The 12,610-nt window shown below is 36.3% G+C and overlaps 1 protein-coding gene and 1 long non-coding RNA gene across 17 annotated transcripts in view; both read left to right on the top strand.

Moving 5' to 3' along the window:
* MBNL1 (muscleblind like splicing regulator 1) overlaps window positions 1-12,610 on the top strand; it is a 169,030-nt gene that overhangs the window by 55,728 nt on the left and 100,692 nt on the right. Inside the window, exons 1-3 of one of the 16 annotated variants that reach the window (XM_015568744.1) lie at window positions 6,354-7,252; window positions 7,411-7,530; window positions 10,484-11,040. The exons of 13 other annotated variants lie outside the window; for them this stretch is intronic. Coding sequence is in view for 1 of the 3 variants with exons in the window: in XM_006771127.2 (XP_006771190.2) it covers window positions 7,525-7,530 (6 nt within the window). In the remaining 2 variants the exon portion in view is untranslated. Of the gene's footprint in view, window positions 1-6,353; window positions 7,253-7,410; window positions 7,531-10,483; window positions 11,041-12,610 lie in introns of those variants that run through there. 2 more of the 16 variants (XM_006771127.2, XM_015568745.1) reach the window with 2 other exon arrangements.
* Window positions 7-2,398, top strand: LOC107184295. The gene is made up of 2 exons (XR_001515118.1): window positions 7-144; window positions 375-2,398. It is a non-coding gene; the product is annotated as an uncharacterized LOC107184295 (long non-coding RNA).

Genomic DNA, 12,610 nt, shown 5'->3' with positions numbered 1-12,610 from the left:
TATTACCTAGAGTTTTTCTATAAAGAGCTTTACATAATAACCAATTGGAAACTCCATATCAGAAGGTGGAGAAAATGCATGATTCTGTCAATTTTCAAATCAGACATTATCTTCTAATATAAACTCCATATAGATATGTTCAAAGTATTCCAACAGATTTTTTTAATATATTTTATTGATTTTTTACAGAGAGGAAGGGAGAGAGATAGAGAGTTAGAAACATCGATGAGAGAGAAACATCGATCAGCTGCCTCCCGCACATCTCCTACTAGGGATGTGCCCGCAGCCCAGGTACATGCCCTTGACCGGAATCGAACCTGGGACCTTGCAGTCCGCAGGCCGACGCTCTATCCACTGAGCCAAACCGGTTTCAGCTATTCCAACAGATTTTTACCAAGTTTTCCCTGGATAAATTATCTTAATTATTTCTCCAAATCTTTTATATTTTTTTAATTGATATACCTTGGTAACATTATTTTTTGTGGTGCCATAAAGTCCCTTTTTCTTCTTTTATTTTTTACTATAACTATACTTCCATGTGATGGCATTTATTCACTTAGAATATACACATTGAGCATTTTTTTCCTTGGCCAGCACTGTGCTAGCTGCTGGGGATGTAGATCTATGCTTTGCTTTTCCATAGAATATACAGTTTGGGTTTGTTTTCTACTCATAATGTGATGTGATTAAAAAATAAACATGTTTATGAATCTGTTTTGCTTACTATAATATTTAGTGTTTATACTATACATTTGAACTAATAATAATTTTAGCTGCTCTTAGATTCCGTGGCCCTTGTGTCTAAAGTAGGATAACAAGGGGATTTGAAAATTAAGTTGCTCCTGCTGACCCAAAGCAAATGAAATATTTCTATATAGGATATTACATGTGACAAACAAGGATGTTATTATTATTTGGGAAAATAGGAAGGTGGAGTAATGGGGATTCTCCCCAAGACTCACTTACTTTAAGTGGTGGAATTCTGTGCTATTTTAATATAAGCAAGTATTTGAACTTCATTTGACATCTGTTTTAGGGATAAGGTTGACATTTTATGGATGTCTTTATCTCCTATAATGAAACTGTTTTTGTTAGGAGTTTTGAAGGTGTTTCTGAATTTTAGAAAATGTACAGTTTCTAAAGCTCTTGGAACATCTTGTATCGGTGGCCTCTGTGAATGGGACTAGTGCGACACTTCTTCCTCTAAAGAATTCTGTGACTGTACCGTGAGGTAATGACGGTGATATAATATTGAATTAATCAAAACAATGTGCTATGTAAACCTGAGGTTGTGATTTATATTGTTTTGGTAGGCATGTGATATTGTGTTGTAAATTTTTAATATAATGACTATTTAAATCATTGTAATTCTAAAAATCTTCTCAGATGTCTTCTCTGGAATAGAAACGACTTTTTTACTCATGTTCAGCTACTATTATGTAGCTGTTATAATCATTTGAGATTAGGGTGAAGGCAGTTTTTTGGCATGTAATTAGAAGTTGTTTTTTTTTGCAATTGAAAATCAGAAAGATAGAACCACTTCACATTCTGCTTATAGGTCTGTCTATGCTAACATGTTTTATGATGTCATGGATAACTGCTGGGAAGCAAGAGAGTTCTAGAGATGGTATTCTGTTTCTTTGTTAGCACTTTAGTAAAACATTTAAGAGAAGAAAAGTATAGCCCTTTAATGGTGCTATCTGGTAAGTCTGAGGCTTAGACTGCATTTAATTTTTATATATAAAACATATATAAAAATTGGATATTTATATTCTGTCAAGTGAAAGAATAGTTGCATTTTTGACTTAAAGAGAAATTTGATCTGCATAGCACAATTGTCAAATTAGCTAATCCGTAAATATTGACTATTTTAATTTGTTGAAAACAGAAGGCTAGCATAAAGAATGTAGTATCAAAACTCTAAAAGAAGTCAGTGAAAAGTAAATGTTATGCAACATGAGAAGAATACAGGGGAAAAACTGACAGAATAGAATAACAGGAAGATTAGTCATTTCTGGAAGAAAAAAAAGGGTGGAGAGTGGGGGTAGAAATATTTTAAACAGGAAAGTAGATCTGGAAGTGCCATAAAAAAAGACAGATATGAGCTAATTAAGAGTGAAACTGGACTTTTGAAAAAGGAATAATACTGGTTGCATTTAATTGCAAAACAAAATTTGTATTAACAACAAATAAAAACAAAAATGGGCAAAATTTTTTATTAGGGATTAAGAGAACCCTGTAAAAATAAAAGAACAATGTTTACTTCTTAGCTGAGGTGACTTATCTTAGGCCAGCCCGCAATGCCATACATACACAAAGAAAATGTATTATTTTTAAAAAACAAACTCATGTTTACATTCATGTGTTGATTACATAAAAGTATTCTTTGCATCTTAAAGTATGCATGCTATTTGGTTTGAAATAATTTTCACTTATGCATTTATCTGACAACCAAAGGAGTAACAATCTCCAACTATTTTAAGAATTTTTATAAATTCTTAAAAATATGTTATAACTCTATATGTCGTGTGTGTGTGTGTGTGTGTGTGTGTGTGTGTATGACAGTCCCTATAAAGAGAAAACAAAAACAGTAAACACTGTGTGTGTATGTGTTGGTTAGTGGAATCCCATTAATACCTGGTTTCTATCCAAGGTATTTGGGCATTTTTGGAGCACATCTTCCTAGACACATTTTTGAACATCTCCGAGTGTTCTCATCTGTCAAATGGGAACACTGATATACCTGACTCAATGTTGTGTAATCAGAATTTACAGAACTGGTAGATAGAGGTATATACCTGACATGGAAATGGCATTTTGTTCTATTAATTTACAATCCTGTATACAGATATGGAAGACAAGCATATATGATGCATTTCCAACTAACACATGGGAAGGTGGACAATTTCAGTAAAAGATCTTATTAGTGCCTTGATATCTTAAAATGTCATTTGATAGGTTATATAACCATCCATACTTGACAAATATAGGGTGTCTCAAAATAGGTATACACACATTTTGAATAATTATAAAGCTGTGTTTATTAAAATACACTTCATTTCCAAAATTGAGCTATTTATATAAGCAGAACCTCAGGATAAAATCTATTCATTCAAAGATATACAGAAAAATATTATTTAATTGTAGAAAAATGGCTTATGTATATTGAAATATCAAATTAATCTAATTTAGAGACCCAAGACTTCTACTATTGTATGTAACTGTATGGATTATATCATTATGTATCATTGAATCCATAGAAATGCGATATGCAATCAAGTAAGTGTTTCCTGTTGATTTTATGTTAAATTGCAATACTTTCACAGCTCACGTGCATATAACTTGCTGAGATAAATTCTAACTCCAGCACAAAATAAGCAGTTTACATGAACACCAAATTACTGCTAAAAAATCTCTCTCTCTCTCGCCCTTCTTTCTTTTCCCCTGCTCCACTCTTATACACACACACACACACACACACATACACACACGCTGTCCCCCAGGAATAACTGCATAGGAAATGTTTATTTTCCAAACTACAGAAAACAAACGTTATCTCAAACACTGAAAGTTCTTCCTTTTCCTGACTTGGAAACACTAAGTCACATTGAGTTGCTCGTAGGTTTTCGTTAGCCAGCATTTAAAGCAGAGGTTTATTTAAAGCATAAAGTTGTGAGGACAAAATGACTCAGGAAATTGTAATGCATAATTGGAGCTTTTCCCTTTTAGGTCACCAGTTTATATTTGGCTGGCTTAGTATTAGTTAAGGATTGGTTCTGGTTGGTGCATTGTTTGGTTTCTAGGAGAAGCTGGGAGCTCACTGCAACCTCACCTGTTTTGACCCAAGTACCACCTAGAGTTGATATTCATTAATATTTTTCTTTCCAGATAAAGCCAAGTTAAAGGAATTAAATAAAAGAGAGTAGGCCCAGTTAGAGTTGGAGAATAAAATACTAATTTATTCATTAACTTCTATTGATCTATCTTTCTAAATGTGACATGTTAAAATGATCAGAAACTTATGTTTCTATGTTCTTTTTAATTATTATTTTTTAATACTCACCTGAGGATATGTCTTCCATTGACTTTTGAGAGAGAGGGCAGGGTGGGGAGGGGGAGAGACACCCATGTGAGAAGACACATTGGTTGCTTCCCGCAAGAGCCCTGACCAGAGTGGAGAATCTAGCCTGCAACCTAGGTACGTGCCCTTGACCAGGAACTGAACCCTAGACCCTTCCATGCATGGGCCAACATTCTAACCACTGGGCAACACGGGCCAGCTATTTTTCTGTTTTTTTTAATTGCACCACCATTAACATCAACATCAGCAAGAAATAAGAATTGTTACTGTACTAGGTAAGTTTAGCAGTTATTTATTTATATGACTGCATAAATGAGTCATGATCTTCCCAGTGTATCACTTAGTATTGCCAAGGCCATAAAAACCATTTGTTATGATTGTCTTATGTAATAGCCTATGGGGGTCACTTTGTTTTGCTCACCCAAAAGATGTCAAATGTGTTTAGAATAACTTTTGTGTTAATTCAGTGTTAACACTGAAGACAGATAAATCTTATTGTCAGCCAAAGAGAAAGTCAATCTTTTGTGGGTACAATGTCTGATAGCACTGCTCTAGAATTCTGCAGGGAGGATAGTTGTCCAGAAATAGGCAAAGAATTGACATCTTCCTTCTATGGAAACTTGATTATTTAAAAAAAATTGAGAGTAAGTAGACTCTAATGCATCGCCTCAAACTGTGCCACATGGACACCTAAATTTCTTCTTGCTAAATGCCATCAAATGACTGCATTTCTTCTTACTTGTGGCTAAATTTTACCAGAGATGAGATGCCTTCACCGTAACTGTATTATTGTCTTTCTGAAGTTTTCATGGTTTCTTGTGCTAATTTAATTTAGATTTGGTTAAAGCCACAAAAGCTGAAGCTAAGGAAAATTAGTCCAGAGAGGCAGGCTTGCTGCCAAATTAAAGAGATAGATTGGTCTTGGTATTCTTCACTGGGTTTTCTGGCTTACATTTGGGACCCTCGGTTCTGGGCCTGGGCTGTCTGAGATGACCCAGAGGGCTTAGTGCAGATTCAAGGACGGTCGTTTCAGCTGCTGAATATTCAAGGAAGTCTCTTGGTCCAGGGTTGGTTCAGTTCCCATCTCAGGGGACGATCCCTGGATTTCTGAAGCCTCCTCCAAGCTCACAATTATTATCTTGGGCCTGCACATAATTAAATGTATTTGCCAATGATGGAGTAAGGTACAAGTATGACTTCCAGCAGTGGTGATCCCCCAAAGCAGAATGACCAGCACTGTGATGATAATAAGGTTATTGCTAGTACCTCTGAAGATACGATACATTTGAAACAAAAGTGAAAATTGAATTTGTCCTTCACTTTTTAAAAATCTGAGTAACACAGTGTTTGTTAATCTCAAATTGGTGAGCACTGTGAAGAGAAATGGATGTAGAATTGTGTATTATATAAGCTTATGTACTTTATGCATATTACATTTTTGAAAAGAATAGCAGATTCTCCTCCCGCTAGGGGCCTGGCCAGACCTGACTTCCTTATTCCCTCTCTCCATGTGGCTAACACCATCAGCTTCCAAGAGGACAGAGAGTAAGGAACAGACTTAAAGCTACAACTCAGGGGCTGCCTTCACTGGATCTGAGGCTTGCATTTGCTCCGTAGTAGTTGTTTCTTAGTAGTTGTCTGACCTCTGGCAGCTTACCTGACACCCTATGCCTTGGATCCCTTAGATGTGCCCCTAAATTGGAGGCTGTCTGCCTTGTTGGATTGTTGTGAATCTGAAATAAATTAATACATGTGGAGGACTTACGGAATTTCGGGTCACACATTAAAGACCATATTTATTACTTATTATAAAATGTACACATTTCCTAATGTCTGTGTATTAAAGGGGAACTTAAAATAAACAAAGAAATGTGAACCAAAACGCATGTTGCAGTTTTAGTGAAACGTTTAGAAGCCGCAGTTCTGGAACCGGACCCCCTGGTTTCAAATCACTGGTGAGCTCGGTGACCTTAAACGTGTGATGGAACCTGACTGAGCCTCAGTTTCCTTATTTGCAAATTGCAGCAGTGATAATATCTGTGAAGATTTGGCCCGGCCAGTGCGGCTCAGTGGCTGAGCACTGACCTACAAACTAGGAGGTCCCGGTTTGATTCCCAGTCAGGGCACATGCCTGGGTGTGTGCAAGGAGGCAGCCAATCAGTGATTCTTTCTCATCATTGATGTTTCTATCTCTTTTTCCCCCTCCCCTTCTCTCTGAAATCAATAAAAATATATTTACCAAAAAAAAAAAAGATTAAATGAGATAGCACATGTAAAACACGGAGCACAGTGCCTGGCCCTTTATGACTATTCAGTGGGTTAGCTATTGTTCTTATTACTTTGATAATGAAGTGAACATTAATACACGAGAAACAATATTATCCTCAGAATCTCTGTGTGTAAGGTTTCAATGTTGCTAATTAGAGCTGTTATTCTCTACTGTGCAGAGAACGCATATCTTAGAGTTTATAATTCTTCTCTTCAAGTAAATACTCATTAGGAAAATAATACGTGTTTTTTTTTTTCACGTATCCTTTGCAGAGCTATTTAAATGAAAAAAAAAAATCAAGATTCTTTTTATAGCTATAGGACTTTATCTCTGAATGTTAAGTAAAGGGAATGCTTGGTTAATGACGTTCCCTACGTAACTCTGTTGTCCAGCCATATTCTAACCACTCCTTATGTTGAAGAGCAAACTCATCAGTAACATCCAAATGGGAGTAAAATATAGAAGCAGAGAAGTTGTTGATCCTTCCGTAACATCGGATCACAAGACCCGACTTCTCCCCATCTGTTGGCACCGTTGTAAAGATTATGAAAACATGAGCGTTTGCAAGAGATGATCCTGTGCCAGGAAAGGCAGATAGAACATTAGGAAAGAAATGACCAAAATTGCACGAGGCCGTGTATTTTATATGGTAACATCCTTTCTTTCATTAACAGGAAATTTTAGTGCAATCCGCTTGCTTAGTCGGAGTGCGAAGGGTGAATAGAAATTTAAAAAGGATTCATCCAGTCTTCCTAATAATAAAGTAAACCTGTTTGCCTTGGAACTAGAACCTTCGCATTGCAGTCACTCTATATTTCTCACCTTGTTTGGGAGCAGATTCTGAGTCTGACCACAGGAACACACCTGTTTTGACAGTCTGCCGGAAAGGCGCAAACATACAGGTAAACTATGTAGCTGTCGAGGGAACAGAGTGCTTGGCTAGCATCCTGCCAGGAGCTGGGTCTCCATGTTCTGCTCCAGCTTCTGCTGCTGCTGCTGCTAACGTTGCTGGAAAGGAGACGTAGCTGACCTGGCATCTCCTTTACTCTCGGTGCTGCAGCAGCCACTCAGGAAATGTTGTTTAAGGGGAACCTTCTGGATCCTTTTCATGGCACCATGGCACGAAGAAGCCGTATTTTATCTATTGAAGATAAAGCATGGAGTTGGCTAATGGATGCTGGTGAGTGAACAAAGCACAGGGGGAGCCGGTTGACTGGTATCTTTTGGGTAGGCTCGCTCTCTCAAGGACTGGGATGGCATCCATGGGAAAATGGCCTCTGATACTCTGAACCTCAGAACGTTGTCTTAGGAACCTAGTTCTAACACACGTGATCCTGTACGTGTCTCGTACATAGAGTTTATATCCCCCCCACACCCGGATTTGCTATTTGAAAAGATATAAATCCTGAAGTTTGTCAGATACCTCAGTATATGGAGCATAGTTTCTCATTGAATTCCTGTCACTATTTGATCTGTATTCTTGTTTTTTACTTGAGCCATAGTAATTTAAAAAAAAGACCACTAGTAGTAAAAGCAAGTATTCCTCCTTTCAATTCTAAATGAGAACCTCCCTTTTCACAACAGTGTTGAATTATAAATATTATTTAATATGCATAATTTAATTCTTGCCAGGAGTATTCTTTTCAATTTAAGATAATTGTAAGCAAATTTGTAAGATATCGGTCATATTAGTCAGATAGTTGCATAGGAGTATCTGGGACATTAGCAATAAAGAAACTTTATTGCTACTATATTTATGCACCAATACAATACTTTACGGGAGCAAGATCCTTTATTGAGTAAGGGAATGATTTGAATGAGATATTTCAGATTTTCTCACTCTGAAATTTTCTCAATCTCAAATTTTCTTTCCCTGAAGCAGAGGCCATTTTTAAATAAAGCCTACTGCATTTGAAATACACACACATATACATATACATATACATATACATATACATATACATATACATATACATATTTTTCTTCCTTATAATTTTTAACGGACATGAATATGGGCCAGTTATTAGCTTACCTCTGTCTTTCTTTAAAAGATTGTAGTATATAGAAATACTAAGTTTGCCATAGAGGTGTAGACCAAAGCTTTCTAGAATAATTAATCTGTGATGAATAGGTATTTCATTAAAAAAAGGTAGAGTTTAGGAATTTATAGTAGTATGATAAAGGCTCTGACAAGTCATGTAGGAATTCACCTGTTTAATTTTATATTAATTTTTAAGAAATTTATTTGACCATAACCTACCCCCCCCCACCCCTACCCCTACGATGCAATCTTTTTGAGGAGTGTCTTCTCACATGTGGCACCACCATTCAGCCAATTAATATTCATTGGATACCTACTGTGCTGCAGGCTAGGTGTAGGGATGCAACTGAACACATTTATCAAAAATTTATCCTTTTGTGATGCTTAGCAACAGGGGAACACTGGTTTAGATGGTCTGATCTTATTACTTTAGTAAGACACTGTAGTAGCAATACAATATTTATCTTTAAAAATCTATTGCCAAATTTTCTAATTCTATGGATTAATAATCCTGACATACCGTCTAATCTGAAGAGCCTTATAAATGGACCCTGCCATTTCACATTGGCAGTATGTATTCACTTCCTTGTTTTTTCTTGCACATTTTAAAAAAGTTATATTGTTGAAACTGGTTTTTATGAGTGGGATGGATAGCGTGGGTCAGAAAAGCAAACTGTAATTGATTTTTAATACTTAGAGTCAGACTGTTATGTTTTAAAAAAATCCACTTCCATTTGGTTTTTACCATAGGGATTCTCTGAACATTTTCTTATCTAAACCTATCCTATTGACAAGATATGTTTTAAAAAATTAAGTTAGTTGAAATCAATATCTAAACTTAGGCACTGTTTATACAATGAAAGTATTTTTAGAGGGGCATTCAGTTTCCTCATCTTCTTCCTTTATCAAAACTCAGTTCTCTCATATTTAAAATACTAGTTGCCTAGTCAATACCAACTATTTTGTAGAATAAGGGTTATTTTATAAAAATGTTTGGCTTACTTACTGGACATAATTGAGTTTGCCTAAGCAAAAGCTACTTTTATTGTACATGTAATAGCATTACATTTAAGAGAACATAACTATATATATCTGAGGTGAGACACAAGATTATTTGAGCTATTTGAAATCAAGTGAAATACATTATCCCTATTTTAGTTAACTTGGGTTACAAAAATGTAAGTAAATACTTGAGCTCAAGAATGACATGGGCATAACTACTATCAGGCAGTAGAGTTTCTTCTTATTTAATTATAAAACATGTATACCGTACTGGTTAATTTGCTTCTGGTCTTGAAAAAGTGACAATTTCTAAGTGAGTCTGATTGTTTTTATTTTGATACATATTAGGGGTTACTAAAGTTCTGTCAGGGTTTAGATTTAATTCCTGACTTGATTTTTATCCAGCTCATTAAAGCAAAATTGTCCTAGGGTCTGTCTCTTGTAGCTGTTTAATATTTAATATTCAGTGGGCTCCTGAAGAGGAGTTCCTGGGGGTTTTTGAGCAGTTGAAGAGCTGTGAGTAGTGGTTAGCAAGCTATAAGCATCTCCTTGAAAAATATAACATGAAGTCGAGATTCAGGAGAGTCTTAGTAGTTTATTTGACAAATTTGACAATGCACTGCAATCTACTAAGTTAATCACGCTTTCCTTTCTTCCTCCTCTTTTCTTTTCCCCTTTTCTCCTACCTCTCCCCTTTTCATCTGTGAACACTCTTTATCCACTCACTTCTTTTTCTCCATATTCTCCTTCTCTTATCTCATTGAATTCCTTCAGTATTCCTCATCTGATCATCACGGAACATAATGTATCTGATAAAATGTGCTGTACTTATTAAAAAAGTGATTTTGATTCCTTCTCCATGTAACCTTCTCTCTGTCTTTTCATTTTCTCCTTGGATAACTCACACCTTTGCCTTTAATCTCTGTTTCCTTGTAGATTGCACTCTTTGACATTTAACAGTCGTACATTTCCTTATCATGATGTAAATGTTATGATGGCAGGATTTAGGAATTTTTTTGAAATGTGTTAGATATTTAACCTCAACTGCAGTAGGCCTACTATAATATGTCTTCCTTACTTTTCTTTCTAGAGCTAGAGCTCCATGTCCCCCCTCCACTGTGTTTTTGGCTGTCATATGGGATGCTAGAATGGCCTATCTCCATGTATTTTGTTGCATTTCGCCATCGCTTCTTGTGTTCTGTCGGGGGATTTTTGGTGATTCTTTTCAAGCGCTACCTGAGCTCTGCGCTAGTTGTTCCCCTCCCCCTAGGGTCTCCTGCTGTGTGGCCCTGTCTCCACTTCCTTGGCCCTGTCCATCCACAGAGCCTTGGGTCCCCTGATGGCTGCCTCTGAACCCTTGTGAGGGCCGGAACATTCCTCCCCCTGCTGCTACAATTGAGCCCAGTGCTGGGTACCACGTTGCCTTCTACACTTGCTTTCAGTTGTTAAGGCTTCCCAAGCTTTGGCTGTGGCTCAGTGATCCCGCTGGCAAACCCTGGAGCTTTCCTGGCCTCGACGCTCAGTGGTAGCAGCAGGTGTTGGGATTTCTCCAAGCCCCTAAGACCCTGGGAGCGAGACAATGGCCGTTTGACATAGACCTCAGGAGTTTTCAAAGCACCAAGAGGCCTCTGCAGAAGATGTGAGAAGGTAAGATTCCGATTTCTCTAGGAAGCTGTTGAGAAGATAAAATGTGGGGTTCATGGAGACTGAATAGTACTGGATTCTATGAAGCATTTTTTTTTTCTCCTTCACCATCTGCATTGTATAGCTAGCAAGAGAAATCCTAGGGAGAGTTAAAACTGTGAAACGTAAAGTAGAAACGGTTTATTTTTCAAAGCCTGTGTTCTGTTCATCTCCTTGTTCATGTTTCAAACCAAAAACATTCGATGATTATGTCCCCAAATTCTTAAAACTCAAATTCCTAAACCCATAATTAATTCAGAAGGAGTAGGAAGAGCAGCTCAGATCTTGGTAGAGCTAGGGCGCATTATTGTCCTTTGTCAAAAATTACAGCTTAGCATTCTAAATGGAGCAGTCTCTTCTTTTAGGGCCTTACTTTCAGTTTATTTTTAAATAAGTATTCTCTGCACCTATTTTTTGGGGGGAAAAATAACTTCATATGGGTATACCTAACCTGGATGAAGGACATATGTGGGGTGTTTGCGTGTAATAATTGGTAGAAGAGAGATCAGTAGCTTCTGAGAGTGAACATCACAAACCACTTCTTCAGCATTTTAGGTTTTGTGGCAACACTTATTTATCGATAACCTTGTTCTTTGCCCAGCCTCCATTCATGGGCGGTAATCTGCAAAATGATATTAAGACACCAATGCTGAAATGAGATCTTTGGTGACCTTACTATCCAATCATGTCTTCTTTTCCCCATTTTGCTTTCAATGGACTTAATCTTGTCATTGATTCCCTATAGCTGCAATCAAGGTGATTAGCTACTGTCACACTGAAACTCTTTCCTTTCAATAAGTAAAAATGTAACTCAGGTTTCAAAGATGAAAAAGAAGAATGTTGACTAATAGTTTTACAAGGGGAAAAATAAGATTTGTCTTTGGTAGTGCTTATTTCGGATGCTTATTTTTAAAACTAAAAGTGTTCAACAAAGTGTTTTACTTGCACTTTAAAATAATTAAGTTTTATTTCCTCTAGACTTCAAAGCATAAGGAAATGGAATGTTTTGAAGTCTTTTTAGTGCAATGCATTGGGTAGTAGATTTCATATGTAAAAATAGAAAAGGGAAATTTTGATGCTTTGATTCTTAATATTGGTAATGAATTTGCAGTTTTTAAAGATGTATATGGTACAGTCTTAAGGAGTTTTCATTATTCTCAAGTTGGCGTATGGAATGCATTTTTCCTTTTTTGTTTACCTAGAATTCTTATACATATGTATACACACATATAATTTTGAATTATTTAACTAAATATTAAGGTAAAGTGATAGATTGAACTTATGGACATTTATAAAATTTTTAAAATTCTAACTTCAAAATATTTTTAATGGAACATAGTGAATGTGGCATTAATTGTATTTAATATTTTATCAGTAAAGTAACTTCACAAAAGCAGGGCACAATACAGTCAAATTTAGAGTTTTAGTGATTACTTTTGGGGGCATGCAGAAAAAGGCACATGATTTCAAAAAATAGTGGTGCCATAAAGATCTTAGAAATAGGGGACTGATAACTCACAATTTCTGAAGCACA

The sequence above is a fragment of the Myotis davidii genome, unplaced genomic scaffold (assembly GCF_000327345.1).
Source record: "Myotis davidii unplaced genomic scaffold, ASM32734v1 scaffold245, whole genome shotgun sequence".
Classification (NCBI taxonomy): Eukaryota; Metazoa; Chordata; class Mammalia; order Chiroptera; family Vespertilionidae; genus Myotis; species Myotis davidii.
Note: the sequence above shows the minus strand (reverse complement) of the source record. Positions and strands in the feature narration are given on the sequence as shown.